At 38.8% G+C, this 25,745-nt stretch overlaps 1 protein-coding gene across 1 annotated transcript in view; it reads right to left on the bottom strand.

The window, feature by feature from the left end:
• PLD5 (phospholipase D family member 5) overlaps positions 1-25,745 on the bottom strand; it is a 181,557-nt gene that overhangs the window by 137,788 nt on the left and 18,024 nt on the right. The window contains 2 exon segments of the mRNA XM_054197300.1: positions 3,825-3,854; positions 3,856-3,909. Of these exon segments, the coding sequence (XP_054053275.1) occupies positions 3,825-3,854; positions 3,856-3,909 (84 nt within the window).

Genomic DNA, 25,745 nt, shown 5'->3' with positions numbered 1-25,745 from the left:
AACGTATCCTTCAGGGCACAACTCCATAACTGGCTCTACTTATATCTGTACACCATCAAATGGGTATAAAGTTGTCAGTATCCTTTTGTCTTCTCCAAACCTTTTTTATGTAAGAGATCCACAGTAAATCTCAGCTTTAATTATTTTCAGTAGCCTCAATATGGTCATGAAGTAGAAGAACAACTATGCACAGCAGTACATCATAAGATATATCCAGCCATCTTTCCACTTTAGCTCTGTTTCTCAGGAAGCTGCTCCCATCAATTATTTCACCTACAGACCAGACTGACCTTTTCCCCTGCCTTCATTTTCACCAACCTTCGTTTTTGACAGCATGACAGGATAAAAGCCAGAAGGACAGACTAATACTAAAAGCATCCCTTTTTAATAGTTTCTTCGTATATCATATGGATGAAGGAATAAAACCCTGTCTTGAACACAGATGCAGCAGACATGCTAATACATTATGTAAAGCATAGCAAATAATTTATAACTTCCTGAAAGCAACTCATTTTAAGTTGTACTGCCAGTGTAATGGTACACTTTAAAAGATGGATTTCAGAGAGCAAAAGCTGATCTACAGAGTATATTGATAATGAATCCAAAGGAAGAATCAAAAGGAAAATTGCTTAAAAAAACCCAATAATAATCCACCACCACCAAAAAACTATTCTGGTTTAGGGAATCCTTGCATAAACCTTGCTTATTGCCATATTTTGTTCAATGAAAGTATTCATAAACATGAATGCTGAGATTTTAAAACACAAGCTTATTTCATTATGAATAAACTCTAATATATACCTGGAGATATTTCAGCATTACATTTAAACTACAGGTCAAAGTGGATACTCTTTGTCTTTCACAAACAATATTTGTGGAGCATGCAAGTGTGTATTTCACTTGCACAGACTTACTAGTGTGGTGTACAGCCTGTCGCACAGCTATGACAGATCACCTGAACCAAACTGTGCCAAAAGTTAGTCGAGGCATATAAGTTAGTACTGAACACACACACACACACAAAACCTGTGATTTCACCAAAGTTGTACTGCATCAGATTTCTTCTGACAAAATTCTTCAAAACTTTTTCAGCAGTAGCATTATGAGAGCCAGCATAACTACTTCTGAATGAACAAACTATTTTTTGCCAAAAAATTGGCAGGAGAACAAAGCAAAAAAAATGAAAACAGTAAAACCTGAGAATATTATTAAATCTTGAATTAACTTCATAGCAGATACAAAGCTATTTTTCCTTTCCCTAAACATACTTTATATTACATATAAACTACACAGCTTACATATCTATAGTATGCCTCTTAAATATAGGACTACATTTACAGACTTTTATTTAATCACTGTGATTAAAAAAAAGTATATAGCCTAAATTCATTTCGATGAATCATGCATTCAATTGTTGAGTAGGCTTTTTTAAATTTTCCAACAGAAAAACACTTAAAAGAAACTCTGCCATACCCAGCATCTCTTGCACTAATCCTAGATGATACTTTATTAGAAATTTAGCACTGCAATAGTCATGTTCCCAACTTTTCAATTTTTCAGGTAAGGCCAGTACATTATTTGTAATTTTTCTTTTGTTCCTTAGAGTTATTAGAAAAAACACTTTGAATAATTTAACCTGGATATCTAAAGCATTTGACAGCTTGCAACTCTGACCTCTTTAAGACCATTTCATTCTGAAAGAAATAATTTTAAAATTGTAAGTAAGAGACTGTTCCCTTTGGACTAGATGTGCCATTTATTACACAGCTGATTACTACTAAGGGTTCATCTTTGGCAGGGGAGTGGGGTGTCTCTTTTTTATTTTATTCTTTTTTTTTCGTTCAACAACATATGAAAGACCCTGTGAAATAGATCCCCTGTGAACTACCTGCTCTAGTTACCCAATTAATTCATGTCAAGCAGGACACAAAGCAAGTTTACTTTGGCTTAAACTTTATCAAGAGTAAATACGTGGCAGAACATGAAGGAAATGTTTTCCTTAAATTGCAGTTACTGAAGCGTATCTGTATTTGACTTACATAGGAACTAAGGAATCACACACCTGGAAATATATAACCTCACTTGTTAATAATAATTATCATAACAGTTAAGTTCTGTTTTTCCAATAGGAAAAGCTGCCAGATCTCCTGTCTCCAATGTTTTCCTGTACCAAAATTTAGATAGAAGATAATACTAGCTATAAGCACATTCGTTTCTGACAAGAAACAACAATATATCGAAGCCCCTTCACTACCACGGCATTATTTAATGGATACTCAACAGTGGGCATTTTTGTCAAGAAAATAGTAATAATAACCACCTTGCTTAGATTCATAGTAAACTTCTTTCCAAGAAGCTTACAGCCTGGTTGCCATTCAATTATTGATTTTGTAATCTTTGCTGCATGTTGAGAAGGAAAACATAAAACATTGATATATTAAAGTGTGTTTACAGTCATAACCTGGAAAATATAGGCCAAGATAACATGATTTACTATCTACTGTATTTCAGTGTTTTTCTTGACATTCAGTTAAATCACTTAGAAAAGAAAAAGATCAGAAAGCACTCAGTGATAGTTTTAGTTCTTGCATTCTAATTTTCATACTGCTGAGCAACAAGAAATACACAAGAAAGATAAAAAATACCGAATCAGACACAGTTTCACATCTGCTGTACACTTTTCAAACTTCCATCACTGCTCTTTTAAAAAAAATCTCCTCTTCCATTTGAATCACAAAGAGAATAATTTCCCACACATCAGCTGGGCTGTGAAGTAACCATATTTCAGTACTCTTCAGACTTATTTAGTAATTTGTTTTCCTTTCACCCTGATGTACTATAATTTCATAATCAATGTATTCCTGGACTTAGTATGCACTTAAAATAAATGACTGAGTTCCCATACAGGAGAATGGGTTGGTTTTTTTTTTTTTTTTAATTGAAATATGCATCAAGTCCAGTCTTGACAGTGAGTCTTGGAAGTAAGCACTCCCAAGATTAGCATCCCCCTCTTCAATTCTTTAATAACTAGAAAACCGCTAATAAGAACATTTTTATTTTATCTTCAGGCATTTTTAAACTATCAATAGCATTGGTATCAATTTACAGTAATTTCAGATTTTATATTTATGTGTTTTATATTCTACTTCTATTGTTTTAATATTTAGATGAGAATATTAAAATTGTTACAAATTGTTAAGAATAAAATCACTATCCTGAAAAGTTTTCTTTCATTATTTTTCCCACCAAACAATTACACTACAGAAACACAATGTGACTAACAGGTCTTCACAGATTGAAAATCCAGACAAATAAAAACTTCATAGCTCCATAAAAGTCAAAGGTATGTACTGAGCATCTCTGCTCCTTTCTAAAAACCAAAAACAATATGCCCAAACCCCAACGAAACCCCAACAAAATAAAACATATAAACATACAGCCTGCATAAGCTATCAGCATAGGTTTATTTATATGCATTAAGTCTGTGCCAGTGGTTACTAATGTAAAATTATTTTAAAAGCCCATGCAGCTGTCCTTCTGTAATAAAACATGTAGACTGGCTTACATTTTACATCAAATTCTAGTCAGCAGTGTTTCCCAATTTTAAAAGATTTTATATAAGCTGCACAACATGTTCAGTGCCAAAGATACTTGTCACCAACTTGCTTCGCTGATCTCTTTCAGTAAAACATCGACAATGCCACTGTATCTCACGCATTGCTTTCTTGGTTTCAATACTGATCCCTACTCATTTCATCATCATCTTTTAAACATTCTTTTCAAACTAATAATCTAGATCTGGTACAAAGTAAAGAGCTTCTTACCATCGTGATCCAATATTTTCCCCGTCTCTGGAGTCCAGCAGCAAGGAGCTGTTGCTGTTGCACTGCTTACTAGAGACACCCGAGGCTTTGGAAGCAGAGAATGTTTTATGTGGTTAAAATGTATCACCACTGATTATATTTCAGTCGCTCAATTCCTAGCCTTGATGCTCTGGAAATCAGCCAATCCAAGCGATAGAGAGGTTTGCAACAAGAAGTTGCAGAATTTTTCACAGCGAATGTTTCACGGAAATGTTTTGCTTCTTGATACTTGTTTTTTTATATCCACTAAATGTTAAAATAAATCCTGGCTCCTCTTCCCTCCTCCTCTTTTTTTTTTTTTCCTTCAAAATGAGATTCATATATTGTTCACAAGGGACTTCAGCACTTGCTACAGCTAGGCACAGTGCAGAAAGGCATCATGCCAGATTATGCATACATCTCTGCCAAGATACCTGAATTTTGACTTGCAACACACCCTGTTATTCCAAACATGAATCTTCCTAAGCCAAAGCTCCTAACTTTGCCAAAATACACAGTGCTTTTGTGATGCAGCCAAATGCTCCTTCAGATTAGCTACGAGCCTCTTTTATTTGCAACGTGGTTGCTCCTTGTTGGCTTTTTTTAAAAAACACTTATTTCCTAGTGAAGACAAGGTGAAAAGTTCCAAAAGGATGAAATGATCAACTGGCGTTTCTACTACACACTTCTACCCCCACCCCTCTCAAGAATATACACCACAGAAAATCTCTCTGCAATGCTGTAACTATGATTAATTACTTAGCAAATATTATAACCATCTTAATGTTCTCAGTGACAACTAAGGATGCTGCTGAGCTGGGTGTGATACAAAAACAAACAAACAAACAAAAACCTGAACAATGACAGTCCTGACTCCTTGCCATGGATGTTGTCATCAAAGAACACAGTAAGAGATGACAGAGGAGGAGGCAGAAGGAACCAAATCAGACAATATTGGCTAGTTTGATAGGTACTTAAGACTAATATCCCACCAACCTGACGATTTCCAAGCTTTTTGGTCATCACAATAAATGTGTTTTAAAGAAAGGGTCATCAAGAGGCTATGGAGACTGCCCTGGAGATGTTCTCAAGGAGAAAGCATATTATTGCACTAAGAGTGCACAAGACTGAGCCTGAAATTTTAATGGATGGGTGAAAGAGGATGGAGAGATGCTTCTGCAATGACTGAGAGTTTATGAAGGTCTAGAAACATTAAGACCATGCTCTGTGCAAGGAAGGAAAAGAAATTCAGAAGAGATAGTCATAGCTTTCGTCTCTTCTCTTTGCAACAGGATGCAATAATGATTTTCACTGAATCCATTTGAATGGGTATGAGAGTGCAGAACTGACCTGAAGAAAGCAAAGGATGCCGGACTAATTGACAAGTTTGTTTAAAAGGTGAAGAAGAGCTGGGTGGAAGTTTTGATTGTTTGTTGAAACAGCAAGAGACTTATTCTAAGAAGTAAGTTTTAGTCATCAAAAACAATGACAATGTTGTTTTTGAACTTAGAGAAAGAACAAAGTAGTAACTGACAGACATGTTACGGACATCATGGCAAGATTAGGTTGTTTTCCAGAGTGACAAGGAAGCAGCAGTAGGGGAGTCTACAGAAGGTCTGTTTTAGTCATGCTGAGCTGTTGATATCTAGCTGAATAGCCACAAGCTCTCCTTTAGCTCCAGCTGAAGAGGAAAGGTCTGGAATAAAGAAATTCATTTGCAAGCCATTGCGACAAAGATTAATTTCATTTGTATTTACAGATGAGAGAATCTGATGAAAATAGAAGAAAGGGACCATGGTTCAACCCTTAAGAAACATAGCAAGACGGAGTGGAAAGAGGCATTGAAAGAGTGATTAAGATGGTAGGATGGAAAAACTAAGCAAAACAGGTTCTATGAAACCAAGAGACAAAATTTCAGGAAGAGAACAGACAACAGTATAGAAAGTAGCTTACAGGAAAAGAGAATCAGAATAGAGCACTGGTCTCTCTGTTTGACCAGAAAGGTGTCTACAGAGACTTTGCCTTGAGCAGTTTCAGCAGCACCGAGCGAGCAGGAGATGCACTGGGAAGTGCCCAGTGCCACACCAGAACTTTGGCAGTGACAGTAAACAAATCATACAGCTGTGTTAGTCTGACTGCTAATGGGATTCCCATCAGAGAGGCTCCACTTGTAACATCACTGGGACTGAACTGACAATTCTTTGAAACAACTGAATTGCAATGATCAGACTGCAGAAGGCTTGCTCTTTTTAGGAATAAAAACTTTTCCATCAGAATGTTTTCAGCCATCTTGTTAGTCTGTGCAAACCTTTCCTGTGGTCCTTGGCATTTCTGAAACTCTTATAGTCACAAAGATCTACAGTGATCAGATGTTGAACATGAAGACATGCAACAAAGTCTTGCCCCTATATGTTTCTACACAAAGAATGTATGGAACAGGGTGATATGGCCCTATGCATACATGCAAACAATTTTCAACTCTGCCTGTCTGGTAAGAAGTGAGGATGCTTCAATTTTTTACCAAACGGTTAAGAATTAATCGATAGCATACAAATTTCAGAGTGAATTCTGTCACAGTCTCCTCATATTTAACACACACACCTCCCCAATTCAAGTGCAAATATCATCTCCTAAATCCAATTAAAAGACACTAGTATACAGAACAAGTCCTATCAATACAACTATACAGACAGAAAAAAAAAATCCTTCAAGTTAACTGACTGACTTTAGCATTAGCGCTCTTGCTTCAAAAGAAGGCTACCTTTTTCATTTGCTTGAAACTCCTCCCAACACACACACTGAGAAAAAGGAGTATCCACCAAGGGAAAGAATTGTGTACTGGTATAACTACAATAGTTTAAACGTCAACTTCAACTTTTACATCTACATAAGCCTTAAAGATGAAATTATTTGTCTTCCCCCCCCTTCAATTCTTAAAGCATCCTCAAGAAAAAGGGAGCTTAATTTTTCTGGACACGCATAGAATTTCTCCTCTGTAAAAGAGGAAACCCTCTTCCTCCCAGGTTTGAGTTAAAACCCTTAATTTAATCCTTGCTGACTACTTACAACCCTCTCATGCAGGGGCAGGTATATATTGACAGACTTTACCCCCTCAACAGATTAATTTGTCATTAGGAGACCCATGCTTCAGAGGCTATTTCAAAAATGAAATGAAAGCTCTCAAAGGCATCTGATCACATTCTTTAGGCACCTGCAAAAATGTAGCAAGCAGGCCACATAGCTCTAAATGCACAACGAGGCCGAAAAACTGAAATTGGAATAAAAGTAATCTATTTTTATGATGAAAATAACTTGCATTGCCAGATCTACTATATTTCACATATGCATGTTCTTTGCAACACATAAACCTTCCCACTAGAGCCCTCAACCTGCAACAATTGAACAGTTGTATTAAGAGATAGCAAATGTAAAGCAACTAACCAAATAAATGAATTTTTGCCCTGGTAGAATTTCTTTTATTTTAGCATTTGATTGCTGTTTGAAGACAGGATGGAAACCCAAGTATTTCAGTTTTTTATTAAATGAAGAGTCCTAATAAATTTAAATGCAGAACTGTTGAGTCATTTGGCATTTGCTCGAGATGCCTCAAAGCCTAAGGGACATGCAGTTATGGCTTTTTTGGGGCACTCTGTAAGTCTATCCAAGTTGTCCCTAGCGTTTTGAAGCACCACCTCTCCCCATAGGCTGCAACAAATAATTAAAATATCTATGAACAGTTTGCTATAAATAAATATAAAATTTATATATTAATATTTATTAGAAATAAATCACAGCTCTAATAAGTAATAAGAAAAAAGCATGCAATATTGTTTGACTTCACAGAATGAAGATACACTATATTACATATGTCTGCAGGAATTCTAAAAGTTAGCAAACCAAAACAGATACAAAACCTCAGACACCTACACAAAATAGGAAATATATCAACAAAAGACTCTGAATTTTCAAGTAATTTGATATTGCACAAAATACATTTTTTCCACATTTTTTTTCCAAAATCTTCACTCTCAGAAAAGGTCTAAATGCATCATAATACTTGGGATCTATACAGAATAATAACATGCACTTTCTCATTTTAAGGATATTCCATTTCAGCCGGAATGGGAAAGCAGTAAACCAGGGCAGAACACAATAACACTTTTCAAGATCTTAAGGTGCCCAGGTAGCTTAAAATCCAAGCCCAAATACTTTCAGTACAGAGTTTAGCCTGTCTTGGCCAGCTGACCTTGAGCAACAGAATTCTGAATTTTATTGTTAAAGGCTTAGAGCAAACAGGAATGCTGTAAAAAGTACAGTGATAATAGGGAGATGGCTAAGCAAAACAGGAGAATGGAATATGGCAGCAAATATCTCTGTGCTTTCTGCCTTATTGTACAGAAGCCTGGCAGATGACCAGAGTCACAAGAACTACTACTCTATGGGAGCAAGAACTGTATTCCTATTTTACTGTGGCATTATTTTCATACAACAAATGTCAAGACTGCATCTCAGATAGCACCTTCTCCATTTGCTTGGGTCTTTTCACCAGGCCCATTACTTCAAGATAACCTCTCTCTAACATCCTGTCAGCTTGTTGTTTATTTTGGTTGTCACTGTCCAAACTGTTTTCTCAGAATCAAGTTGTTTCTTCCCAAAAAAGTAAGCCCCTATCCAACATAGCTATGAAGAAATACGTCCAAAGTGCACTGAGTGTAAACTGGTAAAGTGCTGTGTTTCGATGTGCTAAAAAGTCATGAACACATGCTCAGAAACACAGGAATTCTCCATTCCTTCAAAAGTCTAACTAGCACAGAAACTCAAAGTTGAATGACACAACTATAAACATCAGCATTAGTTTTTCACTGCTCATTAGTTTCATTGGTGACATGGCAAAGCATCAGAATTCACAGGAAAAAAGTTGTTGTAAAGAAAGAATAAAGAGGGGAGGAAGAAGAAAAAAAAAAAGAAATAAAGAGAGGGGCAGAACAGCAAAGTAACCTTGAAGGTCCCTCTTCAAGGTTCGCTGGATCTACAAATCAAGAGCTAGCACAAAATAATAACAACCAACACTGCCAAAATCAGATGCCACCACCTACTCTGTTACTCCTCCACACAGACAGAAGTATTTGACTTTGCAAGAAGCTTTACCAAGATCTCACAGATAAGCTACATCCTGAAATCCCCTCACTCGTACAAATCATACGTTAATGTCAATGAGACTACCCATTGGTAAAGCCCTGTTCTCTAAGAGGACTAATATAAAAGCACAGCCTCAAATACTTCTAATGATGTTCTGAAGCTAAAACAGAGGATTAAGAAGTTCTACTGGCCTTGCAGGAAAGAAAACTTTTATGGAAAACTCTGCTTGTAGAGATTATGACCTCACGCTAGAAGGAATGTAATTCAAATCAGTGTAAATACGTTCAGATGTTATGAAACTGCTACAGCATCTGTAGAACAGCAGAAGCTACCTACCAATTAAGATTCTACTCAGCAGTAGACAAAGGACAAGACATGGCCCTAAATGTTTAGCTGTCTCGTAAAGACTGCATGCATTACCCAGCCCTAAACTGATGTGTCAGCTCACAGATCCACACATAACTGGAACTGTCCACAGCAGGTGCCTGGTATTTAAATGGGCAGTATCAATACACAAAGAATGATGGGGTTTCACTGCCATCACGACCAAGCATTGCTTATAAGCCTCAAAGAAATATTTTTCCATTATTTTGTGAAGAGCTGAAAGTATGAGTTAAAAGAATAGTTACAAAAGAAATGCCATCCCATTACAAACATTTAAAAAAAAAAAAAAAAGAAAGAGAGCTAGCCTTCTTATCTATCAGATGCAGCTGAAAAAACATATGAGTGCTGCCTCCCAGAGTCCAGCTGCCTGGAAACAATTCTTTCTATTCGCTGTGGTACACTGATTCAGCATCCAAGGAAACAATCTCCAAGGGCTGTGAAACAACAGCTAGATTCTCTGTTTCTGCCAACCATTGTACCAAGGGGGTCACACTGGACCACCCCAGCTTGAGCTAGGCACAGATCTAGGCCTCTGTTGCCCAAACAGCACAGCCAGGTAACAGCTTCAAAATGGACCTGAATCCATCTCCCTCTCTCCTATGTCCATGAATGCCTGCCCGCATGACCTCATAAAGGAAAATACAGTTAATAGACCCTCTCTCTCTCCACAGGCCCCAAGATTGCTGCACAGAGCCTACATCTCCCACCACTCCTTCTCCACCTGGAGCAACCAGGTGGGCTCTAAGCGCCTCTTCAGCGCCCTGGGGAGATGGCTGGGGAAGGAGAAGCACAGTACAGAGCTGCACTGAGAGGGTGGGCAACTTCTGCCTCCTGCCATCAATATCGACAGAGACAATGACCCTATTTCTAGGCATGCTGCAGCTGAACAACTCAGACCAGCACAGCATTTCTTGATCTAACCACTGAAACTGGCACACAACTGTAATCGCATTCTAAAGCAAGAAGCAGATGGAGTCCCATTTAAAGAAGTTTAGGGTTTAGTCTACTGTATTTTGAGCACTAATCGCAGATCACTATTTTGCAAGTTTACAGAATACCCACGCCAAGCATCCTTCCATCACAAAGTAACTCATGAGATGTTTCTAAAAAAGCCAAATATGAAGAGTATGATCCTAATTTTTAAGCCAGAAGAGAAACAAAAGACTGCCTCATCTCATATACGTTAGTGAAAATGGGACGCAGCCTTTAAGTACTGAAATTGCCATCATTACAATACCTCACCAGCAACAAACTGTTCCTGTCACTGAGAAATACGATTAACGGAACAGTATTTCACCCAGGAACTTCCATTCCTAAATAAATACTTGCCCATATTCAAAATGGGAAGAAAACATGTAAAAGTCGAGATAAATCAGGGCATCTCTCTTTCGCGTTGCTTTCAAGGCGACTCCTGCCAGGCGCTCTCTCTCCCTCCCTTTGACCACGAGGGGGAGGCACAGCATTGCTCGGGCCCCATTCGCCAGCAACGGAATAAACACAAACCGCAGAAGTGTATCATTATCCTATAACAACCACTTGAATTAACTTAATTAAGGCTAAGCAAGAATGATCACAATATATGCTATTGAGTACTTAATAAAACAGATTTTTATACAAAAAGCCTACGTAATGTATATACTGAAAACCAGCCAATTTTAAAAACAGCTAATCATTATACATACATTACTAGTTGGCCTCCTACATAACAACATTAGCTGTGTTGATGTAATTCAGTTTTGTTTCCATGTGAAATTACACTTAATATAATTTTCCTAGATTAGAAAAGACATCTAATTCTGCTGCAGTAGTCTGGTTAACACCAGTCTCGGAGAGAAGAAGAAAGAAATGGCAGAAAGATCAAAGCCGCTGCCACTAGGCTGAGAATAGTTTGAGACAGAAGTGGAGAAATGAAGCAGCATACAAGGAGTTCTTCAGGGCTTAGTGTGACCTCAGGCCTACAATAGATAAGGGCCAGACCTACATCTGCTGGACTTCCTTGATCATGATGCCCCTCCAAAGCTGTCCTCAGAAAGCCGGTACCCGATACAGAGATACAGCCTAGAGAGGGATGGCTTTGGAAAACTCCACACAAAATACGTAGACACAGCAGTACTACTGCAAGGTCATATGGACAAGAAAATGCTCAGAAAGGCACTGGATGGCCAAGGCTCACATTCCTGGTGACACAGTACCTGACAGACATGGTGGCATGATCCCAAGCAACAGGACCAGGAGAGTGCCAAAACTATTCCAGTGTAACTAGCTCAATGACAAACACAACCTACTTTAAAAATCAACACATGAGCCTTACCAACCGGTTCTCGGGGAAGGGATTGATGCCAAGAAATTATTGAAAAGTAGCTGAACAGCACCAGCATTTGTTCAGGTACCAGACACTGCAATGCCACATGAAGTAAACAGCACTGATTAAACCCAGCTCCAGATGAAAAGAGCCACAAGCAAGAAAATGAGCAGGCAAATGGCTGCTACAGATTTGTGAAAACCTGAGAAGTGTAGGTGTACGCAATATGCATCTCTAGCACAGGCTGAACCAGAAATGGACCTGCACAGTGCTGAAACACATATGTGAGATCAGTATTCCCTTTACCATGAAACAGGAACAGCAGCAGCAAGGAATACCTTAGCGTGAACATATACTTGGACTCCCAACCCACGAGCTACCATTCTCTCACTATAAGCTCTGTGAGAAAGAGAATACAATGTGGAGACAGTGATAAGCCTAGAAGACTATGGAAATGAAATGCTGTGGAACTTTGCCCTGGAGTGAATCCTAAAGGGCAATCATTTGAGATGCGCTAAAGAGTTATCAAATAAGTCCTAGGTATCACATCCAGTCTCCATCCATCCAAAGCAAAGACAAAAGAGCAACAGCAAACAGATGCTATCAAGTAGCCATATACTATCACGCAGGTATACGACAGACTGCAAAAAGTCAAGAAAGTGGGTAAGACAGGAAGAACTGCCTCAAATCCTACCCCCCCCACCCAACAAAAAACCCTAGGAACCCCCACAAATTTTACCACTATTAGAGCAGGAATCAACAAAGACACTCAAAATAGTAAAGATAGCAGGGACAAACACTCCCATACTCCAAAGGCTTTCTTGATGCTCTGAGAAAACAACTTTCTGAAAAAGTGATTGGAGGATTACCAGAACTTTTACCAAAACAATGGACTGCAAGACCTGATAGCAATTTGTGAAGAGCCACAGCAAGTGGTCAGACAGCTGAACAGAAACCACCTCTGGAAATGACAGAACATCTGAAAAACTCACGAGAGCAGCAGATTATCATCTGGCCCACTTGCAGCTAAGCACACATGAAAGAAGAATTCAGAAGAGTTGATTTTACTGACATGGTCTTTGAAAGGCTTCTCAAAAAACTGCACAAGTTTCTGAACTAAATTCTTTATCCAAAATCCTATCCACATTGGAAAATGGAGAAAACTGATTTAAGGGATGGGCTGTTTCATTAGAAGACAGAAGGACAGTGCAGCTGAGGCTTTGCCCTAAATTAATTGTGGGCAAATAGAATGAGATCAATAGAAGAAGTCTTTCACTCATTTTACCAAGTTTAAAAAAAAGTCCATTTAACAAAGGATCGCAAGATAGACTACTCCTTGTCCTGAGAGGCATGAGGCTCTTACCTATGAAAAAGTGTAGTCAAGAGTCTCACAATAAACTCTTCAAATCAATAGTTTTAAAATCAAAAGAGTTGCTCAGAAAGAATAGGTTATCTCACTCTGGAGACCAACGGACAGAACTGCCAGTCCAATGCTCAAAAACCTTCAAACCAAATATACGTGCAAATCAGACTGACAATCTGCTGTTATACAGCTAATTTTGACCTAACAGGCACACAAAACAGGTCTCTGGACAGCAACATTGCTTCTCACCATAGGTCTGCAGATGATTTACACTTACATAAAGTAGTGTGGTGGGATGATCCCGGTCAGAAGACAAACACCCATACAGCCTGTTCACTAACTTCCCCTCCTCAGTGGAACATGGGAGAGAATATGAAGAACAAACCAAGGAAACTTGTGGATCAAATACAGACAGCTTAACAGGTGAAGGAAAGGGGTTCACCCCCAAACCAGCAAGTGACTCAAAGGAAATCACTCACTACCTCCCACAAGCAGACTGATGCCCAGGCAGTCTTCAAGCAATGACCACCATGAAAGTCACTCACACACACATACCCCCCATCTTTCTCTAACTCCAGTTTTTATTGTCAAGTATAATGTCATGTGGTATGAAATACCCCTCTGGTCAATTTGAGTAACCATCCCAGCTGTATCCCCTTCCAACATCTTTCCCACCCTGGCCTACTCACTGTGAGGGGCAGGTGAGAAACAAAGACCACCTTTGTGCTGTGCAAGCATGGTTCAGTAAAAAACAAACATCAGTGCACTATCAACAGTGTTTTAGCTATGCATCCAAAACACAGTACCATACAGTGCCATGAAGAAAATTAGCTACATCCCAGCAGGACACAGTACAATTATTTTGCAATAAAGTTGTCTCTCATTTCAGGAGACAGGCAAAAGGCAGCAACGTGGATAACATGGACAACTTCATATACTTGCAAGGTCTTAACATATCATCATACATAGAGTTGATGTTAAGTCAAAAGACACTATGGAAAAGTAAATTATTAAAATCAGATATAAACTTAACACATGAATATTCTCAGCTTTGCTCTTTGTAGCCAACACACATTGCTTGCTTTTGAAATGAAATGTTTCTAATAGTTGCCTGGAGTCAGATGGTAAGATGACATCAATAACTATAATTAGGAAATAAGAGTGAGAAAGAGCTGATCAATAAAACGGCAAAAAAACCCAAACAAAAACCAAAGCAGCTTGACTTCTCTAAACACATCTTCCAGATGAAAGATGATCATCTGCTTGTAAGGCTGTGTTTTTCAGGCCAGCAGGAAGTGACTGGACTGTGAAACAGTGGTTGAATAGCAAATTTAAAAACACTGTATGCTGAAGCATGACACAGAACAAGAATATACTGTGTGTCTGGTGTGTACAGTCATTATACTGCACTGGCAGAGGAAGAAAGGGATAATATGCATTTATAGTAATTTGGATTAATATCCACATTTCTGCAGTGTAGCTAAAAGCTACTGTTCAAAAAGTTAATGTCAGGTAATGAACAACCTAATGAACTTATTACTGGTCGAACTGAAGGCACAGCTTAAGTTCATTAATGGTTTAATCACCTAATGATTTCAAGGCATCAAGTCAGCTCCAAGAGGTAATTAAGGCCTGGGTATCCTTCCTGGACAAAATCTTTGCTGCTGTAGCACACACACAGCCTCAGTAATTTCAGCTGTGTTTCACTTGTTGCTGTGTTGCACTTGTTTACACAACTGAAAAATATGACCTTGAGGAGACTGACGAGTGACCTCAGCTTGGCCTGTTAGAAAAAGAAAAAAAAAAAAAAAATCACTTTCGAAGAATATATAGAGAATCCCATGCATTGCAGGAACAAAACCTTAAGCCTCTCCCTTTCTTCCTCTGGGCAACAACTATTCAGATGACAAAATCAATATGCTCCTCCCCTCCATTAAAGAAACCCTGATGGTATTTGCTTACCTGCAAAACACTAAGAACATGCTTTCCCCAGGTGATGCACAAAACTCTGCAATTTTAAAACTAAATCACAGCCTTACTGCTTCCCACTATCGACTCACAAATCTAGTACATTCCTGTAAGAGGCAGTGTAATTCTACTGTTAAGAACTACTGGATTTCAAAATGCAGGGAAAGGAAAACCACAGCTGAACAGAAAGAAGAATCACTTGCAAAATATTACATACCAAATATATACCCGCCGTGTTGAATGCTTATCTTTGCCAGATCAAGTCTTGACTGGAGCTAGGAAAAGTAAACAATTTTCACCTGTGTATAAAATAGGGGTCACAAAGTACCCCTAAACCAGATAATTCATTGGGAATGAAAACCAGATAAAGCATTGGAAAATTCTGCCCTGACAATGTGCAAAAACTATGTCTACTAAACATAGGAGTGTACTAAACAGCAAGAGTAACATCCAGCAGTGCTCTCCACGTTACTTTTGTTGAGTGCTGTGATCTTCTTTCTGGCCTCATCTGGCTAAGCTACAGAGCTAATAACTCACACATGGAGTTGAAGAATCTACAAGTCAGACACCTGAACAGTGAGAACATAGTTGGAGCCACTTCCATTATTGCAGCTGGTTGCTGCACGCTCAATGCTTTACAGCACAGAGAAGCTTGTTCCAAAAAGCATCACTCTGATCACTCTGTCCTCAGACACACACCTCTTCTTGAATGAGGATCCAATGTTCAGATTTAGTTGTTAAATCTATTAAAATCCTTTGTATACTATACAAAACTCTTTCTACCTTGATAATTCTTTTTTGGGGGGAGAGTGAGAAATTTAACTATTTCCATTATTTACAGGGATTACACATAACATTTCTGTAGCCAGCAGAATAATCTTCCTGAATATATAAATTCCCTTAAGACAAAAGCAGTCTTTGAATCTGCTATAAATAATTTGACCACTAACTGGAGACAAAGCCACAGCACGTGCACATAGTTGACACAGTTTACAGGAACTATTTAAAAAAAAAGAATCAGCCTAGACTGAGTTGCAACTTTCTTTCCACAGATCTAAGTATTTCTTTTTTTTTTTTCTTTATCTAGTATTTACAATAAAATAAGCTACATTTGGATTATATTCAGATCTCTTAATATATGGAAGAAGTTGTTGACACCTCTTTTACATTCTGTCTCTATCTTTCTTTAGGACTACATTATGCTGGCTTTGGGGAACTTAACGCTTTTCCAGAAACAGATTGCAACTATGAGAAGCACATCTTTACATCTCTCTCCCCAGGTCCACATTCCACAAGGACCTCTGAAGTCCTTTTGAAGTCCCCTTCTGTGTAATTAAAAAAAAATAAAAAAAAAACCAACCAAACTACAGATTGGATTTGCTCTTAGTCTCAAAACAAAGTTGTTCATTCCTTCATGAAAAACAGTCTCTCAGTAAAGGAAGTTATAGTTGGATATACTCCCCTTGGAAATCTCTTCTGACCAATTTTCAGCAAGCATTTTTCAAAGCTTTATTGAGCCCTCTGAACACTGGAGAACCTCCAGCTAATTCAGTCCTGATTTGAGAAGAAAACTGAATACATTTGTGTACTAAAAATCCAAACACAACAGACCCTCCCCAACCCAAAGACCAAAGCTTCAAACAAAGCTTCAACCCGGTTAAGTGAAATTGTAAGATCTATTGTGCAAATGTAAGCCCTACTTTGTTTGCCTGAAGAGCTTTTTTTTTTTTTTTTTTTGCTATTTGATGGGTATATCTAAATTAGCATTTTAGCTTGCTTCAAGAGTGTACTTTTGTAAATGTACAAGTCTTCTGACTATGCCTATCTTGTACTGGATCCCAACAAGCAGGGAACAAGCCCTTTCAAGACGGGTAATTATCTGTTAAAAAAGAAAAAAGTGACAGAAAGTTAAAAAACCACAAAAATCTCATGTCTCTTCCGATGTTAGGAACCCTAAGATGATACAGCATTGGATGGACCTCCGGTCAGGGCATAGTACAATGCACTGATCTTCTCTGTGGTGAGGCTGACCAATTCTAAGTTCACTTGCATTCTTAAAGGGTCTTGCTTACAACACAGATTGATCTATCACTGATAGCATTCAAGTCTGGAATATGGACTTAGCTTTGAAGAGCACCTTGGTGGTAGGCCCTGATATTCCATTAATAAACCAACAGTTCCTGTGAAAAGGTGCATATAATATTTGCACATTGATTAAATGCACACCTCAAGTAGCAAGGAGTCACACTGTATTCAAGATAGAGAGGCATATATCTGGATTTGCTATCATATAGATTACTAATTCCTTCTACAATAGGCCAGCCACCATAATCCCCACTTAAGTTTGTTTCACAGAGTGATCCAGGAATATAGAGCTGGAGTGCAAGTAATACTCAAAAACTGCTGGTGAAATGGTGTTCAGTCAATGGAACCAGTACCCCCACGTCCTTCTCCACAGGGCTGCTCTCAATCCCTTCAGCCTGCATTGATACCGAGGGTTGACCTGACCTAGGTGCAGGACCTTGCATTTGGCCTTGCTGAACCTCATAAGGTTCACATGGGCTTACTTCTTGAGCCTCTGGACTCAAGGTCCCTCTGGATGGCATCGTGTCCCTCAGGTGTGTCAAACGCACCATTCAGCTTGGTGTGACCCACAAACTTGCTGAGGGTGCACTCCATCCCACTGTCTGTGTCATCAATGAAGATATTAAACAATGCTGGTCCCAATACGGACCCCTGAGGGACACCACTTGTCACTGATCTCCATCTGGACATTGAGCCGTTGACCGCTACACTCTGGATGTAACCATCCAACCAATTCCTCATCCACTGAACAGCCCACCCATCAAATCCATATCTCTCTAATTTACAGAAAAGGATGTTGTGGGGGACCATATCAAAGGTCTTACAGAAGTCCAGACAGATGAAATCCATAGCTCTTCCCTTGCCCACTTATGAAATCACTCCATCATAGAAGGCCACTAGGTTGGTCAGGGAGGACTTGCCCCTGGTGAAGCCATGCTGGCTGTCTCAAATCACCTCCCTGTTCTCCATATGCCTTAGCATAGCTTCTAGGAGGATCTGCTCCAAGACCTTCCCAGCCACAGAGGTGAGGCTGACAGTTTGGTAGCTCCCAGGATCCTCCTTTCTACCTTTCTTTTTAAAAATGGGTGCAATGTGTCCCTTTTTCCAGTCACCTCACTGCCATGACTTTTCAAATATCATGGAGAGTGGCTTGGCAACTACATCAGCCACTCCCTCAGGACTCTGAGATGCACCCTGGCAGGTCCCATAGACCTATGTATGTTCAGGTTTCTCAGGTGATCACAAACCTCATCTTCTTTTACAGTGTGGGGGAATTTTCTCCCACAGTCCCCGCTCCTAGACTAGAGCTAGTCCTATTTAAACCTCCCAAATGTGTACAGCATGGACACTCAGCCTTAGCACCAAGTATTTTGCTTAAAGATCTGCTTATATTGTTCTGTACTCCTTACTATTGTAGGCCCAGTCTGTGCAAGTGCCATGGACAGATGAAAACTGAGGACAGGGTGTCTCATCTTACAGACATTTGCAATAAAAAAAGACCAAGCTAGGAGTCAGAGAACTAATTTAAATCCAAAACCAACAAACTAAGCAAGACAAATTGCCATTCTGTGCCTTTATTTCATCTCCTTAGCCTTCATGACAAGACCTGTCTCTCATTGCATTTGTACAGTGCACTTCACAAAAGGCCTTAATCTTGGTAGAGAACACTAATCGCAATTATCATACAGTATGCTGTTAAAAAAAATAAAGGTGACCTCCAACTTTCACTGTATGCTCTCAGACAAATAATTTAATTTCTGTGGGATTAGGAGACATCCATATTGCATTCATGAAGTACGGCTGTGTCACACAGCAAGCCTGGAACCTGACCAGCTTTGTCCCTGTCATCTGTGAAGCCAGTCCAGTCTAAGTCTCTGAATACTCATTCATGAGGTTAACCCTATAGCCAAGTCTCTGCACCTTCACTGTTACCAGAACTGCAAAATTGATGATACACGTCTTCAAAGGTGGAGTGAGCTCATCACATCTTGACTACTCAGTTTTAACCAAAACAACTTTTTCAGTTTGATAAAAAACAGCAAAACAACTTCACCAGACTAAGCAGATACTCCAATGTCATACTTCACATTTTCCAACCACTGAATACACATTAAATGTTACATAAAGTGGCTATTACGGTCACCTGAGTTAATGGGATTTTCTTAGGTTAGAGATAAAGTGCACCATCAGAAACTGTTTATTCAGAGTCTCCTCCTATCCAAAGTAAAGACATGGTTTCCATACTTTTCTACATATATTTGTAAAATTATCCTTTGGACATCTGTTATAGCATAGTCAAATCTGTAATTATGTAAAAGACTGTTAAACTCTATATTATCCATAAATGTATTTTACATGCATTAAAAATAAAAAAAAAAAGAAAAAGGTATAATTGTATCCTAAAGGGGAAGAAAGAGGCAGACCATAAGCTGAAGTAGTCTGAAGGCATTACTAAATGAGAAAGGAATTGTTGTTTTTGTTTTACCTTCCTCATGTGCCTGCACACAGGTGGAAATCAAATCACTATTCTTCAAAGGAAAAAAAAAAATCAAACCAAAAAATGGAACAGTAACAAAAGCTAAAAACAAACCTTTCTATAATAGAAGTTTGATGAGCGGGAACATAGACTAGGTGTTGTCTGATATACTTTGTAAGCAAAGCAAACTTGTTGCAATCTATTATCCAAGACAGTCAACCAGTCTGTGAACTACTGAATTCACACATTTTCACCTGGTCTCCATCTTACTTAGACAAAAGCTACAACTGCTGATGGACAAAAATAAATTTTTACCAACAAAGTTGCTTTTTCAGCATCTATCTTACTGAAGAATGTTGACCCAATGACTCCGATTTTCTGAAAAACAGAATTATCCGGCGGTAGGAGTGCAGCCATCACAACAGTTCTTTGAATATAGTCTGATTTATACTGCCCCTCACCTACTGCACAATGACTGCCTAGTCTGCAGCACTCCAAGTCTATAGGCACTGAAAACATCAGGACCCCGTATGTCAAGCAGTGCAGAATGTAAACAGGTTCTAAATCACCCAACTAGCTCAAGGTAGGTGTTAAGAAAAGGTGGTAGGAAGGCAGGACAGTTAATCTTTGTGACTTTTTTTTAATTTTATTTTTAAAATCATGAACCAGTACTTGCTTGCTTCAGCATGCAGGCTCACAGAAATATAAAAGTACTTAAAACTATATGCCCTACTTGCATCAAAATTTATTTTTTGACAGAAAAAAGATAATGTTCATTTTCTGCAAAAACATCATGTAATTATGTGAGGCTTCTAGTTTACAACTCTGCATAAAATATGGCTTTCTGTTATTATAATTTTTCCTGTTAGTAAATGGATAAAAAGGTATAGTGTAAGTATAGGGTTACCCATTCATGTTTAAATAGAAAGAAAAAAAAACAACCCAAAAATGAAAACCACCCCATACCCAAACCCCTCAAGTAGTTGTAATACTTACTGTCTCTACTTAAAACTATGCCAGACTAAAGGACTTTAAAACAAGTCAGTATCCTAAAAATGAAGCACAGCCTAAGGCCCTCAAAACAAGGGCTTCACAGTAATCAGCACTACATAGGACATCAACATTTCTTCCTGCAGAGCTTAAAAGTGAGAATTTTAAGGCCTTGTTCACAAGTTCATTGGAATTAACATAGAGTTTTCAATGGCTTTGGGCTACGTCCCAGAGAAATTAACAGGCACAAGCAGTCAGGAAAATAAGACAAGTTAGCAGAAACACACATTAATAGTAAGGATGAACTTACTTTATGTTCTGAGAAACAATTTGCACACCTGCTTTACTTCAAAATCCTAATACAATTACACTGCAGGCTACATTTGTGTATGAGAGGCAGCACTTTCTTTGACCTTAACTTCTTTAGCTTATTTCAAGATAAACAGTAAAACAGAGCATAAAAAAAATAATAAATATATTAATAACCCACAGGAACTTGGCAAATTTGTAAGCAAAGAACATTATCTCATAATTTTTATGTGAACTGTAATGAAAACGACTAGATACATAAGTCATAATTCTGAATGCAAAAATGCAACAGTAAGTTCTAAATATTTTCTTACCAGAGGCCACTATTTTCATTCTTTATCCTGATGCTCAAAATATAACTTCATCCACAATTAAGTATTACATTTAGTTATAGATAATGCAGTCCAAAGGCATAACCATGGACTATGTTACTCCTAATCTTCCTTTCAGTCTGGTATTTTGTGATTTACATAAGAGAGGGACATATTTCATGGCCATGCTTCCAGTGATACAATTATGAAACATATACTATTGTAAGAGTTGATAGCAAGTATATACACTATCTTATTACACCATTTTTCTTTCACGTTTCCCAGCAAAGCAACCTTTACATTCTGAGAAAAAGTTGTATAAAATACACCCATTATATGCATTTTTGTTAAGTCATCTTTCACCAGCGTAATAGCTATTAGTGAATAGGTCTCTGTGCCACATTGTTTGTATAGGTAGGCTACAGTTTAATGAAACAAGGTATTTTATAAAGTTACATAGAAACGTAACCAAATGTGTTAGTAACCAGCTGTCAAAGAACGCCTGTTGCTTTAAATAATTACTCCAGTGACTTAAGAAATACAACATGAGATGGTAGTTTGTTTTGTTTTTACAGATTTGTTCAAGCATAAACATGGTTTTGTACCTGATCTTTCAGTCTCCCGCAAGATCCTCATAGGGAATCTGATGAAGCATGGGCTGATTGAGCAAACAGTGAGTGTGGTGATCACTGATGCTAAGTCTAGTTGAAGGCCAGTAATTAGTGATGTGCCCCAGGGACAGATGCTGGGTCCAGTCCAACAGCTTCATTAATGATCTGGATGATGGGGCAGAGTATACCTTCAGCAAGACTGCAAATGATACAAAACTGGGAAGAGTAGCTGATAAGTCTGAAGGTTATGCTGCCATCCAGAAGGACCTCAACAGGCTGGAGAAATGGGCTGTCAGGAAACTTATGAAGTTCTACAAAGGGAAGTGTAAAGTCCTGCACCTGAAAAGGAACAACCCCATGAGTACATGTACCAGTACATGCTGCGGGCATCCAGCTGGAAAGCAGCTTTGCAGAAGAGGCCCTGAGGATCCTGGTGGACACCAAGTTGAACATGAGTCAGTTGAACAATGTGGCCTTGTGGCAAGCAAGGCCAACATTATCCTGAGCTACATTAGAAGGAGCATTGCCAGCAGGTCAAGGGAGGTGGTATTTCCCCTCTGCTCAGCACTGGTGAGGCCCCACCTGCAGCACTGTGTCCAGTTCTGGGCTCCCCAGTACAAGAGAAACACGGAGCTACTGGAGACAGTCAAGAAAAGGGCCATGAAAACTGGAGCATCTCTCCTATAAGAAAAGGCTGAGAGAGCTCTGACTGTTCAGCCTGGAGATGAGAAGGCTGGGGGGCAGTGGGCAAGCTTAACAATGTGCACAAATATCTGAAGGGAGGATGTAAAAAAGATGGAGCCAGACTCTTCTCAGTGTCCAGTGACAGCCAAGTGTCAATGAGCACAAAATGAAACACAGGAGGTTCCATCTAAACATCAGGAAGCACTTTTTTACCGTGAGGGTAACTGAGCACTGGCACAGGGTGCCCAGAAGACATCATGGAGTCTCCATCCTTGGAGATATTCAAAAGCCATCTGGATGTGGTCCTAAACAGCCTGCTTTAGGTGGTTCTGCTTGAGCACGGGGGTTGGACAAGATGACCTCCAGAGGTCCCTTCCAACCTCAACCATTCTCTGATTCTGTGATGGAATAGCAGTAAGTTTACCTGCAGGAGCTTTATTCCCAAACCTGCCTTAAGCTTTTTTCTCCCCATTGCAAGTTTTCTAAGTTTTCCTTATGCTTTTCTTCTTCTTTAGGTATTTCTGTGAAAGATATCTAGCAAAAACTAGTGTATTTTACATTGTATATTCTAAGAGCAGAACCCAGGTACAGAACTTGACTATGTTCAATATTTTCCTAATGTGTTATTAAAATAGAGAACAGCTCAGAGGTTGGGGTTTTTTTTCCTCTCAAGCATAAGAATGAGCAAGAATTACCATGTTTCTGGATTTTTCTGTTCCTGGAGGACTGCACTTCTTTTAAAAACAGGAGTTGCATAAAGTTATTTTTAATAGAGCAACTAGATCAGGCTGGCTCAATTTACAGTTTTTCTTTTTTACATCTAGTATTTTGAAGACCATAAACCATGGAAGCAATTTTTAGAACGTCCACTGTGTCTGCAGATCCATGTTTCTTGACATAATTATTTTATTCCAGTGCCTCCAGAGTATGCAAATAGTAATAAAAGCTATAGAAGAGTCATTGCAATGTGTGTGTCTTGTGCCTGTGTTTTAATAAGTGCACTCCTTAAAGGAGCCAGATAAGAAGCACTTTATGTGGGAAATGAAGCGACTGGTGAGTAACATTAGAAATTTGTACTAGCAATACAAGTTTAATCAAAAAAGTCCAATAACACACGCCTCAAAATTACACCTTTCCTGAGAGGAAAAGATAGGTAAGTCAGTATGCTGGAAAACTGAAGACAAAAAAAAAATGTGAAGGTTTTATTATTAATTGTTCATATTAATATTGCATTTCAAAAACAGGACCCAGACTATCCTTGAGCTCAAATTCAACTTGCAGCCAAACAAAAGCCCTTGTTCAGACAAACAAGTCTAAGGAGCCCTAGAAAAATGCTAACATGCAATATGATAGCATTTAAGCTTTCACCTGTCAAAAATGCTATGATATGTTCCAGTTTGCTCTTGGCCCCATTTTCTGCAAGACAGTGAGGACATATCTTCTAAATTCAAGCAAGTTCGAGCCCTACCTCAGAAGCAAGGCAGCTCTACAGAAATAACCTAGTCTTGTCATTTTGGGAAATATTTTCTCTGTAATGCTTTGGATTTAGTAAGTAGAATTTTACTTCCTGAAAGCTATCTGGATAATGGTTAATGTTGATACTGACACGGAACAAAGAGGTAATACAAGTAATCTGTCCTCAAATATCACTGTGTGTTGCAATAGCCTGCAACCTTGTCCCACAGACATCTAGGTTCTTACTCTGAAAGAGACAGAGACCTACCAAGAATACTCTGTAAGAGGCCACGATGAAGTAAAACACATGCCTAAAGATGCTATTTTGCTTTGAATTTCAACCAACGTGAGTATAACAACTATAAAAAGGGAGGTTTACTGATCATCTCCCCCGCTCTTCTCAACAGGCTTCCTCCTTCCTTTACAACAAACTTGGCTCACCCTGCAGCAACATGATTGCTAGATCAGCTCACCTGTCTAAAAGAAAGTTAACAATTTCATTTGTGAAGAAAGGCAAGTAATTTTTTTGCAAAAATCAGCAAGTTGATCAGCTTATCCTCTTGCCACATCATTGCATCAGGAACACAAGGAAGATGGCAGATCCTGCAACTCAGGAAGCTGGGCACCATTTCTCAATATCAACCTGCCACTGGACCAGATAAGGCATGCATAGAATTGCATCTAAAATTGCCAGTGTACCATCTATTCTGGAAAGCTGAAAAGTGTTATATTAGCATTTGTATAAAGTGTTCATATGGTTCACGACTTAATCATATGTATATTTTATCATCACCACCAAATATATCCTCACAACACTTATAAAAACCTGAGTAATGCTATTAGCCCATTACACGTGCAGAGAAACGAGCTGCAGTGAGAGTATGGTACCTTGCTCAAGGTCACACAGGAAACACAAAGCCTGTTTTCTCTCTACCTATGACAGGAGTAGTAAGTCAAACACTGTCCTGAGACCTTATTTTCTGTCTGTGACCAAAACATTTCTTTAGGTTAGGCCAGCTTTAGGAGACTCAGTCTACAAACTGAATATAAACTTGAAGTGAAAATTCAACATTTCCTCTGCTCAGCTCAGCTCCATTGCTCTTTCAAAGAAAGAGTGGCCATTTCCCTTGAGCCAGGCAAACCTCAAGGAAGTTAAGCTAACTTTGTAACAGAAGAAACTTCTGGCAGATAAAGAAACTTAGTACCTTGCGTCTCAAAGTAGCATTGCTACTTTAATACAAAAAAAAAAAAATTAGTCACAAATATGGTCTCAAATCTATTAATCAGAGTAACCGTCAAACTGCAGACAGCTTGTCTTGGGAGTCACCCTGTGAAGGTAACAGTCAGGTGCGCTAAAGAGCAGGTACAGGGGAGAAATTTACATCCACTTCTTTCTTAGAGTTCGAAATGGCAAACATTTCCCACAGTCAAAATGAGACCAAGCTCAGGAATCAGCCACTGAGGCACCCAGCGGTTAAACTTTCCATGCTTCAAGAGGGAAGGCAGCAAGTGAGGAAGATGATGTGGACATAATTTGGGTTTACCAAGGACAAACTACATTTGACTAACCTACATGCCTTCTGTGTGAGATCACTGTGGACTCTGCAGGCCGGAGGAAAGCAGAACATGTTTCATATCTTGACATTTTCAAGGCTTCTGACAGTCTCCCATATAATCCTTACAGAGTAAATGGCAAGATGTGCACTAGATAACCATATAAAACGAGTTGGAAACTGAATGACTCATTGGGTAAAAGGGTCGTGGTCAGCACACAGAATCCACTGGTGGCCAGACACTACATGAGTATCTCAGCACTTGCTACCACA

Source organism: Rissa tridactyla, chromosome 3, assembly GCF_028500815.1.
Source record: "Rissa tridactyla isolate bRisTri1 chromosome 3, bRisTri1.patW.cur.20221130, whole genome shotgun sequence".
Lineage (NCBI taxonomy): Eukaryota > Metazoa > Chordata > Aves > Charadriiformes > Laridae > Rissa > Rissa tridactyla.
This window is presented reverse-complemented; position numbering and strand designations above follow the sequence as displayed.